The sequence below is a fragment of the Colletes latitarsis genome, chromosome 1 (assembly GCF_051014445.1).
Source record: "Colletes latitarsis isolate SP2378_abdomen chromosome 1, iyColLati1, whole genome shotgun sequence".
NCBI lineage: Eukaryota > Metazoa > Arthropoda > Insecta > Hymenoptera > Colletidae > Colletes > Colletes latitarsis.
Genome location: NC_135134.1, coordinates 51,957,079 through 51,972,840, shown reverse-complemented (window position 1 = coordinate 51,972,840; position 15,762 = coordinate 51,957,079). Strand labels below are relative to the sequence as shown.

The window sequence follows — 15,762 nt, the reverse complement described above, 5'->3', positions numbered from 1 at the left end:
TTGCATAACGCTTATTCCTCCTCCCTCGCCCCGAGAATCGGTGACCCTACTTTGAGCTCGCGACATTAAAGTTCGCCCGCGGCGATCCGAAATTGACCGTTACCGCGAGCAAATTAATATTTATATTATCGTGCAATTAGATAACGTATCGCCTACCGTACGGTCGTTACTTTCCAGCAAACACCGCGTCTAACGTTTTTCCACGTGAACCTTTCCGGTGCTAACGATCAGATATTTATTAATCCTCGTTGGGTTTCGATTCACCAAACTTTCGAGGGAATTAACGCGTGCACGGAAGACGGATGTGCTTTGCATTTATAAATTCTCTCTTTCTCCCCGTTGCAAGATATTCTTCAATTAAATTCCATCGACAAACCGTAAAATTCAGAATTAAAAGGCGTACGAACGTTAGAAGAAACTTGGAGCAGAGAACGTAATTACTTTTCGTTAAAATTTATTCCTAATTATCGCTTATGTATCGCAGTCTCTTTCACGGCTTGCAGTACTGTACTTTTACGTAAATAAAGCTCGTTCGTCGTTCGTCTTTGTTCGCATATTTCATATTGAATTTCGGCTCGACGGTTATTAAGAGATATTTCTTGATATTTCGCTCGGACGTTTACGAAGGTAAATTGCGCGTGCAGGCTGGATGTCGTTATTTATTGCCTTTTCGTATTAACTGCGATCGGCGGAGGCGAGTTTGATACCGCGAAGAAATTTCAGCCGGCCAGACGTGACGGCAACGAACGATAAACGAGTAATTGCGTAACGCGAGGTACATCCGAAAGCAGAAATCATGCTTCTAATGCAACGCTAATTAAGAAAGTAATCTGCAATTAATATACGACGAAGGTTGTTAATTCGTATCATAAATATACAAAAAGTATCTAATTATCAATAGATTCGTGTTACATATTTATATTGTTTTTTTCTTTTTTTTTTTACCTCGACTCGTACACGATTCAAAAGCTACGTGGCGCTACGTCGAAATCGACGATCTCTCGACCAAAGAATTCGAAATTCGGATCGATGTGGATCGCACACGTGACGTAACACAGGTTGCACGTGTGGTGGTTTTACGTTCACAGCCCACACGTGGATTCGCGCGTGTCGTCGCCGTGTAACTTATCACCGGTGTTGTAAGAATCGTTACAGAATTTATTTTTAAAAATTCTTCGCGATCCCTCCGCGACGTATATCAAATCGAACAACAAAACATTTTAACGAAAATAGTATCGGGGCGGAGTTGGCTGCCGCTCTTCGATAAATAAATATAGAATATACGAGAGCAGATAAAAATCAATCGCGGTTGCACAAGCCATGAGAATACCATTCATCGGTAGTGCCTCCGAGCGGAAACTTTTGCAAATTACAAATTTTCTTCGCGACACACCCACGGCCGTCACGGCAAACCAGTGTGTCGCGTAATTCCTGGCAGGAAACACTGTTCTAAACTATCTGATACGTATAGTGTCTGGTGGTTCGCAAGATCCCGCAATTCGAGTCCAAATCGACTGGTTTTAGCCCGAATAGGAGTTCTCAGCATCTCTTAATTACGTTCGAGATACAATTTTCTCGTTAAGAGTCGTTCACGGACGCAGTTAGTAGATCTGGGACGAAACGATCAGCGTTCCACGGATATTTATACTAAATAAGCGATCGACGATAATTTGTTTTCTTTCACGCGCGTGTCTTCGCGAGTAGTTTGTTTCCCTCTGCCAGGCAGCGTACACGCTTCTCGGGATCGAAGGGGTTAACGCCTTTTAATTTGGCCGCGAATATGTTCCCGCGCGCCGAACGTGCGTTTAACGTCGCTAAAACTAACGAGCATTCCGTTAACAAAAGAAGATTATTCTTGAGATTGTAACTCCCCGGCAACCGTAGCGCGACACGATAACTAGGCCGGAAAGAGGACGAACCGTAAACTTGATAAATAAACATTAGACTTGGTGCGCAAACCAGGTCGCGATCGCTGCTGGCAACGGCATGCCTCAGAATTCGTAATAACCGCGTTACTTCGTTCCATTCTCCGTGCCCCTCTCCTCCCCCCTCGGTGCAATTAGATATATCCTAGCGGTAAATCTTGAAGCGTTTTCAGCTTCGAAGCGATTCTTTACATGCGCGACCGTTACCGTTGGTCGATTTTCCAGCGAACGGGACGACGATACTCGGTCCCGGGGCCAGAACGCAAGAAAAAAAACAAACGAATTTTCGTGTAATCAGCGCCGATTCGCGTTCCTCCTTTCGCTTCGTGCACGCAGTTGTTCGCGATACCCGTTAGCTGCACGCGCTGCATTCTGCGAGAAAAGTTTGAATCGAGAGCAACGTGTTGCGGGTTACGGCGAGCCGCGATGTTCCACGGCGACAATGTCGTTTCATTATTCGAGCTTCTAATTAGTCTAATGAGCGAAAAAAAACAACTTACGTAAGGTTACCATTTAGAACCGTCAATGTCTCGATTGTTCTACCCTTCTTGCCTCGCGACTTACGGCTTTATCACTCGTCTTCGATAGATCGTTACGATCCAGAGTGTCGGGTGTAAAAGAATCCGGCCACCTTACGTGTTCGAGCGAACTTTTGGTAAAATTTATTTCAGTATAACGTACAACGATAATAATTCTGTCTTGTGTATCTTCGATGAAATACAAGTCTTGCTTATCTTAATTTTCTTCTACGCGTGTTTGCCTTACGCTATCTCTCGACTAGACTTGTTTATTAGTGATTTTGTAACATTTTATCGCCGTTTTCAATTTGTCACGACCATCCGACCGATCAGTCGCGACTTAAATTAACAAAGTAACCAGGAAATTATTACTATAAATACCGAAGGAAAATTCTGCGTCGTGTTTGGCAAAGGGTTAAGGGCTCGGCCGCGGATTTAATGAATTTTCTCGCCGTGCGACGTGAAATTGTTGGATCGTGGCTCGTCGGGGCAGAAATCGGCTCGTTCGAAACGCGAGAAACTTTTCAACAACGTCGCGTTTCTGCGTTGCGTAATTCTTGGCTCGTTTACGCGTGGGCGGAGCTATACAGGATGATTCTCGGAGTTGGGACAGAGTGGAGCTCTTTTCCAATTAAAAACGAAAAGAGACCGAACGGTGAAATAGCAGGGCTCGACGAGAGACCTGCAATTTTTTCCTACCGATTTTTTACTTTTCGCTTTTACTTGGAACAGAATTACACCACGCTCCAGTTCGAAGGATCACCCTGTACACTGCTCGTGTAGCAACGGTGCGTCTAAAACGATAGTTTGGAGTCGAATCACGATCAGTTTCTCGGTACACCGGGATACTGGATGGAATACTTTGTGGGAACACACGCGTTTTACTGAAACTGTGGGAATTTCGCGAGGATCGTCGTATGGAAAATCCGTTGTATGGTTGTTTACGTCTTTTTCATTTGAAATTCCCCTCTTCGTTTTCCACTGGTACTTTTCTTCCTTTTTTTCTGATTAGTGGTTCGAATACAAAGTAGAAGCGTCGGGTGGAAACGATTATAGAAATATTTTTGTTAAGTCACAAATTCATCTGGCTGGCAAAGTCACGCGTACGTGACTCTGGCTGATTTTCAGCAGCATTTTTCCAACAGTAGGAAGTTTCGTCAACCGAACAGGGTTTCTTTGTGTCGAGAGAGTGTTGTCACGCTATCCGCTATCAGATGCGAGGTCATTGGCTCGTAATCTTGCAAGGGGGTTACACACAGGTGCTCGAGCTAGAACACGCGACGTGTGTGTCACCTGCTTTAAATTGTTTTCTCCGAGTGAACCAACCGTGCGATCGCGTCGTCCCCCAACGAGAGTGTAAACTGTACTCTGTAAAATCCAACGTTATTCCACGAAAGCTACGTTCGAAGTTCATTGACCGCGGAAATCATCTTGGAACAGAGGAAATGGACAAATAAAAAACGGTTGACGAAGACCGTTATTCGGAATAGAAGTGTTTCCCAACAGTTTCGACCAGAACTTTAACACAGCGGTTTGAAACAATTATTTTCGGTACCTTTTCAAGAATGTACTTGCAGCCCGAGGAGGCAGAGCGACCTTTGGCCTCTTAGGGATCCCTTTCTCACTAGGTATTTTCAATGTCAAGGGATTTTAACGTGCACCTGTTCAGGAATAGGCCACAGGCATACTACAAAATCTTGAATAGGCTCTAGATTGCACAATAAGCCGAAAATCGATGTAGTCCTTGCACGTGCTTCTTTTCCACCGATTTGCTCGATCGTAAGTAGCCTCTAGTGACTCTTCTCTTAAAATCTTAGAAATCGTAAAATAAATCAAACGATCGCTGTTAACGACCATAAACACGTTAATTATTTTTCTCGGATTCGTACGACTCCGAACGAAATTTAAAATGTTTTTTTCGAATGCCCAAGTCGCGTTGCTTAATTCGATCGCTTCTAACGCGGATAATCGTGCGTGGAATCGCGTTCCTCGGCGCCGGTGTTTCAAAATCGAGGGAAAAGAAAAACACGGAGCCCGTCTTTCGAATTTAGACGACGCCAGGAAAGCGAAAGTACGCTTGTGTTTCGAGGCACGTGCGCGTAGCGGTATTTCGAAATTCGTAACGAGAACATAAAACGTTAAATTGAAATACCCCGAATTGATTAAAGAACTTCATATTCCCGCGGATGTGGGTTTACACTGGCCGGAAAGGTTATCGTTCGCGAGAAATTGAAATCGTACGCGATGACTTAGGCTATCGGGATGCTCGACGCATTCGTTGCTGTTTTATCGCTGTAGATACGTCCTCAAATTATACGATTACTGCGTTTCGATATTATTTAAACCTTTTTTCCCGAGACAAACGACCCGAAAACGTCACGAAGATACGATCCTTCTTTTATTAAAAATCATAAGAAAACTATAAAGACGTCAAAAATTATTGACTCCGGTTTTTGCTCAAAAGGTTTTCGCCATTGCATTTCACCTTTCGTTCGAGAGCAAACCTTGACAAATCTTCGAGTAACGGCCATTTCTTGTTAGAACGTAATTGCACAGATTTATGAGTCGTGCTACTTTCTCCTGATTGCCTTCGATGCACCGTCATAATCGTTTTTTTTTTTCCCTTCGCTCGGTGGGAATCGATGCAACAGAGAAACAGAACGTAATCTCGCAAGCGAGGTCAAGGATTACTTGCAAACGAGACTGTTTAGTATTTACAAACCGTGGTAACTCGTTGTCTACAATGATACGCGTGTGTATCAGCCGGGTCGCGAACAAAGCGGCCATTGTGGCGCGATGCGTGCACGCGCGAAACTCTGTCGCGCATCTTCTCGTCCTTATTTTACGGCTGTCCTCGCCAGAAAGAAAAACCGGAGAACCCTGATCAACGAGTCATAATATGTAACCGGAACAAAATCGAAGCGCCTCGAACTGTTACGCTCGTACTTTAGAAAAGAAATTTCTAGAGAAACGTGTAGAGAAGGGTAATAATTCAGGGGGGTGGATCAAACGCTTGCAGTCTCCGAATTATGACGGCGTAAACCAGAAGAGACTCGATACGACACCGAGGCGTCGACACGCGAGGCTGTACTTTCTCACGACGTCTACGAGAAAAAGAGAAAACGCGTAGAAATTCGTAAATATGGTGCACGCACTAGCGACGGCGTGTACGGCGGTTCGTAACGGTAAATAGTGCCGCGAAACCGAGGAACCGGCTTCGTATCCTCGCGCGATTCCCTCGTAAATCACGTACGAGCGTGACGTGTACGTACCATCGAGAAAACAGGGCTACGGAAACGTAAATTGCGGACTCGAGACGCTCCGAGTGGCTCTTTTCGCGAAATTAGATCGCAATTCGCGACGCACCGAGTTTTCCGAAACGCAAAGTTTTTTAAAAAAAACACCAGAAGACGGTAGTTCCGTCGACAAAAGGCGAAACCGAAACGACGATTCGGATAAAGTGAAAATTAAAACGACTCTGACCGACGCAACCGATTTGTACACATCGTTGCATAACGGTGGTGCAAGCCGCCATCGCTTCCTGGAATTGCATAAACGGCTACGTGTCTCGAACGAAAATTAGAGGAATATTACACGGGTTGGACGCTTTCGTCGCGAAACATTATTTTTCATTTCTTTTTCGTCGAACGAACGGTACATCGTTGGATCTTTATCGATCTCTCGGTCGAGCGCATCGAGCGTGTCGCAACGATGCTCGTTACATCGAGTGTTGTGCGTTCTTTGTGCACCCACGCGAAAATAAAGCAAAGCTTTCTTAAAATATTTTTGATATTTCGTTCAAAGATGCGCGACGCCAAGTTTGAAAGTGAGTGACCACCCACAACCCTCCTTTTTCCTCGATTCTACACGCTTCTTCTAGTAGTAATGAAAATCCAATTTACAGGAATACATTTAATGTAGATGAAGCAATATCTTACGTATTTTATAAACAATTTCACGGTTTTTTAAGTTCCGCGGTATTACGCGATCTTACGAATGCGCGATATTAACGCGTTTCCGTCTTCTAATGATCATTAATCGTTTCAAACCAGAAGCGCCGGTCTCCCATTCAGCGGTTCAAATTTACGAGTAATAAAGCGCTCGCGAAACATTTGTATCGTGAGCTCAGGTAGCGTGTAAAATTAACAGAATGTATCGTGCTCTGAAATAACGCGCTGGAGAATAATTCAAGTACGGTTAAGCGCGATGGAAAATCGAATAGGATCGTTTGTAAAAATAATGGACGACGTAGCCCGGCGGGGGGGTAGCGGAACAACAGAAGGATGTTGGAAAGATAATCTACGGTTGAAATTATTGCAAGAAACGAAGCAACAAGTGCGTCCCGCGTAGCTTTTCCAGCTGAGTTCGACGTTCTATCGCATGCGTGACGTATAGAGTCCTAAGTGCACTGTGTTGTGAATCGACGTTTACGTAAGATCGACGGTTTTGCCAGGGCACGTAACTTTCTTTATCAGAAGTCATGCGGGCCAGTCACTGGGTTAGATTAAACTCGCGGTTGTCGAATCGACCCAACGTACGTTACAGTTCGCGAAGGAAGAACGTGAAAATTCACATCGAATAAAGGACACTTTGGCAAAGGGGATATCGAACAAGGAGAATGCAAGGCCTTCCAGTCATTTTTATTCGTGTTTCCGTGCCGTGTAAAGACACGTTGAAATTTCCATCGATCGCAAATAAAACGTCTCGCTAAGGGACTTTAACTTTATTCAATTTGCCCAACTCTGGCTACAGTTGTAGTACCATCGGGGGAATCGAGCGCGTTTTTAGCTTTCTCTTTCTCGTTTCTGTTCGGTCTAAACTAACGACGCGGAAACTTCAAGGCTACTCGTGTTCTACATATTTCGCAACAAGTCTTAAATTCTCTTGGTAGTTAAATGCAGTCGAGTCTCGCTGCTTATCGGTGTTCCTTTCGCTTTCCTCGCTGTCTTGCCTCTCGTCTCCAACCCCCGTGGTCTGTGTTCCCCTCGTTACTCTGCCCCTTTCCTACTCGTCGATCTCACGAAAGAAATTATCTATTTAGCTCATTGTAACCTTCGACCCTTGGACCGATTTTCTTCTACGGTGAAGCACATAATGGCCACTGTAACGGGCTTTGATGAAAAAAGTCCTATGCTTTGTGTCTATGTGGTTTGACGATGGATCGACGGACATCGTTTATTATTAATAATGACACGTTTAATAGCTTGTACGACGGAAATTCAACTTTCGAATCTCGGTTAAATATCACTGAACTTCCGGTTCGAAATACCTATGTTCGCAATGCATCATTAGGTATGCGATTTTAATTAATTATATCGTCGAGACCATGCTTCGATTGCTTATTTTTCACGGGTGCATCTTAAGGGGCATGCTACTCAAGTATCGATCAAGGTTAATTCAAACTCATAATTCTTAAGTGGCATCCGACACAAGCTACGGTCTAATCGTAAGTCATAGTAATTTTATGGAATTGGATTCATCCTTTACTCAGCATGAAAATAACACGGAAGACACGACATTCGAGAATCTTTAGCACGTTCGGTTGAAATATCATCCCACATAAACTACGCTGCACTTATACTAATTTTATCTAATCTGTTACACGGTTTTAACTATACGCAAATAGATCATATCGAACAGGTTAACGGAATATTGTAAATTACGTGTCGCGCGTATGCAAAACCGATCTCATAATCCATGCTTCCGTTTATTTATACAAGAGCGAAATAAAATATCGTCGGTGTCGTTTATACGCGATCCTGTCTCGCCATGCACACGTATGCGACACGTGACGGCGAATGTGTTAAATAAACGTGTAAATTTCGTTTTCATTTTCGCTTCAAACGATCCGTAACACCGATACACCGGGTCTAATTCATGGATGAGTTGCTAAATAAAAGTATAGACTCGTACCGGAATAAAAAGACCCGAGAGGAAACGTTCGCAATATCTCCTCTGTCTTCGCACTTCAACGTGCACGTTTCACTGCAGTTGGCCTCAACGAGCAAGCCTAATCGAAGTCTTGAAATTTCGATAAATAATTTATATCCAATTAGTTTGTAATTATGATCTTTCGCGTTTCGTTGCGTAAGCGAGAAGTAGGAGCAGTTTGAGCGGAAAAAGTTAGGAAATCTCATGGTCGCTGGAAAAAAACGTAAAAAACGTTCCAACAATGATACCTCGTTATATGGATCAATTAAGGTTTCGAGCTCCGGAATGCGCGTTGCTCGAAACTAGCGTGAAATCACGCTGGATGACGAATTGCGCGTGTTCGTCGTCGATTCCCGATGAAATTTTTGCGTGGCTATTTTATGAGAAGCCCGTGACCTTGACAGACGCGTAGATCAACTAAAATTAATTTAGGGAATTCGGAACCGGGGCCAAAGATCGATGCTGCTGTTACGGCTGCAAATTTGGCAGAAGCTCTGCGAAGCTCTCGCCTTGTGTAGGCACAAACGCGTAGCTTTGCCCAAATGTACGCTTTATTTCCTCGATAATGTCGTAACTTTTCGAAACGAACGTTTGCGCGTTTCCCTGTTTTCCGATCGAGTGGATATTTTACAAGAATTACTTTTTCGTGCATCGGAAAGGAAAGGAAGTTTGGTACACCAGATTCATGCTAATGAAGTTTCACGCAAGTTTCGGAGCACGTTCTCTCGTTATTCGATTAACATTTTACAGTTATTACTATCCTACGTGTCGGTACCATTCCGGGTAGTTAGCAAAACTATATTTCGAGGTCAAAAAATAAGGACCATCTCAATATACATACAGATTATCGATCGTCTTCTAAGTATCGTCGATCTCACTCACCGTAACGGTTCGTTCGTATGCGTGACCTGAATCAGGCAACGTCGAGATGTAATGTTTAAGTGCCTCATCGATATTTGCATTTTTTAAACAGCACAAACGCACGAACGATAATATTCAAAGTCCTATTTTCGAACTTCCTTGGCGTAAGATCGATCGGAAAAGTTGTTTTTCCACGAACCTAACGAGCTATACTAGTCGCGCGTTCTGCAGACGGTGCAAGGAGCTTCCGGGAACAACTCGGAAATTGATACTTAGGTTAATCGCTGATCAAGGAAACATTACCAGGAAACGGGAGATTCCGTGAGTCCGCGTACGTGCATTGTCGCGAAATAATTACCTGTCTGTGGGCGCACGATACCTTAACGAAGCTCGAGATAACGTAGAATTAACAAGCCTCCTCTGAAGAATGCTTATCACCAAATAACGCGTATCTAATTTAATTGCATCATTTATCATCTAATAACGAGGGTGTAAACGATGACTGTAGTTTTCGATAACTCCAAAAATGACTAACTTAAACACGCTATGAATCAACGGATGTTGTACAGCTCTTTCGATCGAATAGCAGTGTAAGTTTTTTTGTTAACGAGACCAGTTGTCTGGAATGACATTTTTCCGCGTTTGGCATATAATTGCTCCACCATGCATGGCGAGGAAAATGGATCCATCTCGTTGCGCGGGCAGAAGCGGAAACTGGTTATGTTAAACTTACGATCAAAGTCAATAACTCGTAGAAATACGTGGCGAGCACGTGACACGGTGGAACGGAGCAATTGATAATGGAACTGTTACACTGTTCAACGGCAAATACGCATTCGATTCTAGCCCTTATCGTCCCTAAAGTCAAAATATTGTCTAAAATACAAATTAGAAGTAGTTGGAGGAACCGTTTGCTTAAATAACCATCGTACATGTCTGCTGGCCGTTCGTTCGATTCCGTGTACGTGCGTGGGGACGTTTACGTCGAAGGGAGAGGTAGGTGGGCAACGTATGCCACTCATGCTTTGATCCGAGGTACAGTTACTCGAAGAGAGCGTGCAACTTTAGATCGATGGCGTCACCCAGGCCGCCACCATCGTCGCGACGATCGGGGACGCCGAACAACCGATGCTCATTGTCTTTCTTCGCGAACGAAAACGACTTTCGTTCAGCCCCGACTTCTTCTCGAGCGTTTTCAACAACCGGTAGTACACGATACTCCAAACAATTCCCGGAGTCTCGGTAATGTTTGCTAAACGAATCATGCCGTCGATTGATTTAGCTTCCAAATTGTTTTTCCAGCGGTACCTAGAGGGAAAGTTACTCGTACGACGTCACAAAACATTATTTTTGGGTCCCGAACAGCGTCGAGTGATTCAATTACCCTGTTATCAGCTCGTTTAATTTCCCCTTTCTAAAATTATCGGTAGCCTTGGCAACGACTCTCGTATTTTGAGATCGATCGAACAGGAAGTTGGAGCTACTCACGTAGCATAGCACTCTTTCATTGTCATTCGATTTTATTTCGACTAATGATCGATCGACGATATCATGTACACGCAGTGCCGACTCTGTCACTTTTCAGAAATATTTTCGTATTTTCTACGATGACATCGGCGTTCGTCGCGATGGTGAGCATAATTACACGCTTCCCTCGTAATCGCTGTATCCATGGTCATCGTTATTTGTAAAATTGACTCAGTACTGCCATTAAAAATACAGGAAGTAAAAAATGTTGCAACTTCGATTACTATGGGGGTCTTTTCGAGGGACCCGTGGTTTAATCGGTTTTTCCATATTTGGGTCCTCCTACAAACTCCATTTAAAACAGAAACGGTGTGCAAGCTGTACTCCCACGATACAGTGTTTATCACACTCGCAACCTGAAACTAAGAAACAGACCCTTTTCGTTCGGAGGCGCAGGATCGCGAAGGGTTCACCCAGGGGGCACCGTAGACACGATTTCGTAACGTTTTGGAAGTTTGAGGTCGGTTACTCGGTCGAACGATTAAACGAATAACTGTCTAATTGGAGTGGCGACGCACGTTCCTCGATTCTCGACGACGGTACACGCGGGAAACGTGCACGAGCATACGCGTTCACGCGTGGGCACATCGAGTCCCCCTATTTTCATACCGCGTGTTATCTACTCGGACTCGCTCACGTTCGATGGGGTTCGTCTGACCAACGAATGAACGGTTAGTCGATCGTTCAGTCACTCGGTTAGACGGTCACCGAGTTACGTCCGTGCACGCGCGGCAACAGTCGCCGGCGTATCCTCCACGTACGCGTTCGATACAATTTTCATCGATCCCGATCTCGATCCCGACTCTCCGGATCGTTCCGCGATCGCTCGCGACAGTCTCGGTCGCCTCTGCCTCGCAAGGTATTCCGTTGCTCTACGATTGGTTCGATTTCTTATCCAGCGCAGTGAGTTCGACACCAGACGCGATTTTCAGTGTCCGTGAATCTATATCGAGTACGGAAAAAGTGAGCTGTCGTAGCATTTAAATATTTTCCGACAAATTTCTGGGGATCGCAAGAGCCCGTGATCGTTAATCGATCGTATCTCTCGACGTCGACCGATTAATCGTCGATTCGCGTGTACATCGACGTTCTATTATACTCCTTTAAAACACGGCTTGCGAGAACAAATAACGGACGATAAAGCAGTGCACTCGCTCGGCTAGTTAAGCGGAAACGAAAGAAAAGAAACGCCCAGCGGACGATATTGTTAACGTCCAGGTTAAAGGTTAAACGAAGACTAGAAAGACTTGGCTGCAAAGCTTGCTCGTCGTTCCCTCGGTTCGCGCAGTATCGAAGACGATAGCTAAAATCACCTTGGGCAGAAATTACCGAACCATTAGGCCACTCAGTAACGATAAACGATAATTTATCGCGTTCGATAACGTACAAATTAACCGTTGATTATCGATAATTTTTTTTTAGGACACATGGTCTAAACGCTGATTAAACTCGATTCTTTTGCTAGAAATTTAAGCAATTAAACGCTCGTCGTTAGTCGGACATATTTACAATAGCCGAACGCGTTAAATTTAAATGGTGGAAAATAGATAAGTCGAAAGTCGCGATTTCTAGGCCGTTTAGATTACGTGGGCAGCAGCTTTCATAATTATGCGAACGATAGCATATTCTAACATTACTTCGGTGGTGTAAGAAGGCCATAAGTATGTCTTTCCGAGCATTATCTCGTGACAAAAATATCAAGCAAAGTAAAAGCTAGCAGTACTTTGTTGTTCGAATTCGATTAATTATAAACGTGTCTCGATTACGTATGCGGAGTACTTTATGAGGAAGTAAGCACGAGTAACGTATCCAATTTAACAAAGTCCAATCAATTATATTTATTTCAAATCGATTCTTTTATTCTGCGCGTGGAAAATATTCGATTTGAAAAACGTTCAATTAACAAGACGCTTTTGTCTGTCAATTCCCTGCGCACGAAGTTAGGAAACAACCATAGAACGATCCAGTTTCTCGAATCAGGCTGTACGGTCGTGCGCTTTCAGTGACGTAATCCGTCGCGGGTGCGAAGGTCGCGTCGATGTAGCAGGATTTAATAAAGAGTCAAGGATAATAATTAGTTATTTATACGCACGGGCTCCGGCTAAAACGTCGGCGATTCTTGAAGGGGAATTTGCGACGCCGATGTTACTTTCCTGGAGCGTTGCTCGCTAACGCGACTGAACGATCTCTCGCCACGCTCGATAAAGAATTATTGACTCTGGCAATCGGTACGGTTATTGGACTTTGCGTTTATGCAGACCGGTGAACAAGAAAGTGAATTCAATGCTCGTTAAAACCGAGCGAAAATGTGCTTTTGCGGGAATTCAGAAAATTTTTTAACGTTTCTTTGCAGTTTCGGAGACCGTTGGAGATCGTTGAGTGTTACGAGCACGGTAGTTTGCCTTCGTAGGAGGTTTCGAAGTGTCCAGGTTCGCGAGCGTTCCTTGTTGGTCGATGTGGGTCAACGATTAAATCTGTTTACTCGCGTCGCGTCCCACATAGGCATCCTTCGTCGCGGGATCTAATTGTAAACGAAAATCTTGCGTCGGTGTACGAATCGTAACGGTGTATATAAAAAGTGGTTCTTACCAAGCAGGTCCGAGACGTAACGGACCTTGACGTTTTAATTCGAGGACACGAGGAAACGCTCGTAGGTGTGACTTCGCGTCATCGACTGTCGTGCGGGTTTCGTTGCGATTCTTTCGTCGTTTTGTGCGTGGAATCGATTGTTCCGCGGCGGGAACAGTCGTTTAGCAGTGACTACATTGCGGAAAGTTCGGGTTTCGGTCACCGTCGATGCTGTAATCTCGTGCTTGGATTGGTAACGAGGCGACGTTACGAAAGTCCGCGCGAATCGACTAGAAATCTCGGCGCAGAATCGCCAGGCGAGCAGCGGGGGACCGTGAAATTATGCTGTCGAAAATAAACATCAACGGATAAAGGATCGAGGATCGCGGTCGATACTCGATGCGTGCGTGCACGTGCGCGCGAGCGTGTTCGATTCGCGGGAAGGGTCAACGCGACGACGGAATCGAAGAGGAAGCGACAACTTGGCAGGAGTTACCGATGTACGATTCGGAACTGTTCAAGACCGCGTGGACGAGGATAGGGCAGATGTGCAGCTACATAACCTGCGCCAAGTCTTATCTTTCAGGTTAGTTTCGGGGCCATCCGCTTTGCGACACGCTGTACGTGTTATTGCGCGTTGCGGAAAAGTGCAACGTTCGATGGCGGCTTGAATTTACAGCGAGCGTTCGCGACGAAATAACGTGGAAACGAAACGTACGCTAGACGGATGTACTTTCACTTTCCAACACCGAAGCCATCCATTGCGTGTTAATCTATTCAAATGTACGTCGTTGTCGCGCACGCGCGTTTTTCATACGCCGTCCACACACGCGAACGGTTGCGAATTGTTCCTGGTAATTCACGTTTCGATAATACTGTGCTTTCGGCGCTTCCGTTGGCAATTGTTTCCCTGGAGGTTAGAAGGTGTCGTTGCGAGATTCATAGTTTTTTTTTTTTATTTCGATCTCGTTGCGACACGCTACGAGGCATTGCACTACGGTCGAACGATGTTTGGGCAAACTTTTATGAAATTTCATTTATCGATTGACTTAGTACAACCACCGATTCTTAGCGGGCTCGATAAGTACAATATTGCCACGAAGTAGACATAATTCGATAGTTTGGAACGCTCGCTATTCATTTGAGCCAGGGAAATTTGCCTCGCATTCCTGACTACTACTTTGAGACAAAGGAAGTTCGGGGGTGCATATTGTCCAAGCTATCTCTATAGGGGGAATTATTGGACATAGCCGAGGAATAATTTGGGCAGATAGACAAGCACGATAGGGAATGATCCAATTAGCGTGAAATTTATTTGAATAGTCAAGTAGACGAGGAGCAACGGAATTCAGAAATTTCACGGGTTTACAGGGATTATAAGGGTATAAAGGTTCATCACCCTCGTCGTTACTCTCTTCGGAGGACCGTGGAACGGAAAGGGGACTCCCCTGACTCTTCACGCAAGTCGTCATTGTCGTATTCGCTGGAAGATCACATAAGAACTTGACAGCTGTCCCAAGTATCCCCATGTCTATCCAACGTTAACCCCTTGCGCCAAAGCAAAATAGAATAATTTGCGCCTTCCCTCGCAAAGGATGCCTTTGATTTTTGCGCGGCATCGGGCTTATTCTAAACGCGTTTCGACAACGCTTACAATAAATTCACACGAGATCCTTTGCCTATTATAGATCCACTAATTTTTCGTACGTGATTTTTGGAACGGTGCAGCTGAATTCAATTCTCCCAGCCATTCGATAGCTTGCAAAAAAAGAATCAATTTCTATCAAGTTTCAACCCTGTGTCTCGTATAACGAATATTTTATTCGTTCGCTTTGAACGAAAAATTGGAAAATTCCGTAGAAATTGCGAATACTATTGAGGTCTGTGTACCTTTATTAATATCTCAAGATGCAATATGCTGTGAATTTAAAAATTTTTAGACCTCGTTTTTTGAGTTCTACCTGCGCCTCGCGTCGAAACTCGGGTTTTTCCGTAACGTGATATGCAAGCCAATCTATAATTCGAGTGCGCTGTTATCGTTCGGCGTGGCTTTTCCTACGAAACGTTCTCTTCCTGGCTGGCAGCGTGCCCTAGCACTCGAGGAAGGGAGGAGGGTTGCTGGATTCTCGAACGGCCCCGGAGGAACGAAATTCAGGACGAGGTCAGGTCGCGTTCGAAATCCTCGTAATTATACCGAAAGCATTCTTCCGAATATAAATTTTACGTAGATTATTATTATTATTATTAAGACAGTAACGTACGAACTTCGCGCGGCTAAAATGCAAAGTAACAATTTTCACGTCGAACGATTCGCGGGAAAAGAGAAAATGAAAAATCGATCGGACTTATTGGAAACGTAGCGCTGTCGCAATTCGTTCGACGCTCGTTCGTTTGTAATGTAAAGTTCCACGCGAAATTCTCCGACGGATGTG

At 44.5% G+C, this 15,762-nt stretch overlaps 1 protein-coding gene across 4 annotated transcripts in view; it reads left to right on the top strand.

Annotated features, from left to right (window-relative positions):
• Window positions 1-15,762, top strand: part of Trc (Serine/threonine-protein kinase tricornered) — a 65,877-nt gene that overhangs the window by 24,883 nt on the left and 25,232 nt on the right. The window contains exon 1 of one of the 4 annotated variants that reach the window (XM_076764794.1): window positions 12,656-13,916. The exons of the other annotated variants lie outside the window; for them this stretch is intronic. Within the exon in view, the coding sequence (XP_076620909.1) occupies window positions 13,730-13,916 (187 nt within the window). The 5' untranslated portion in view covers window positions 12,656-13,729. Of the gene's footprint in view, window positions 1-12,655; window positions 13,917-15,762 lie in introns of those variants that run through there. 4 annotated transcript variants of the gene reach the window in all.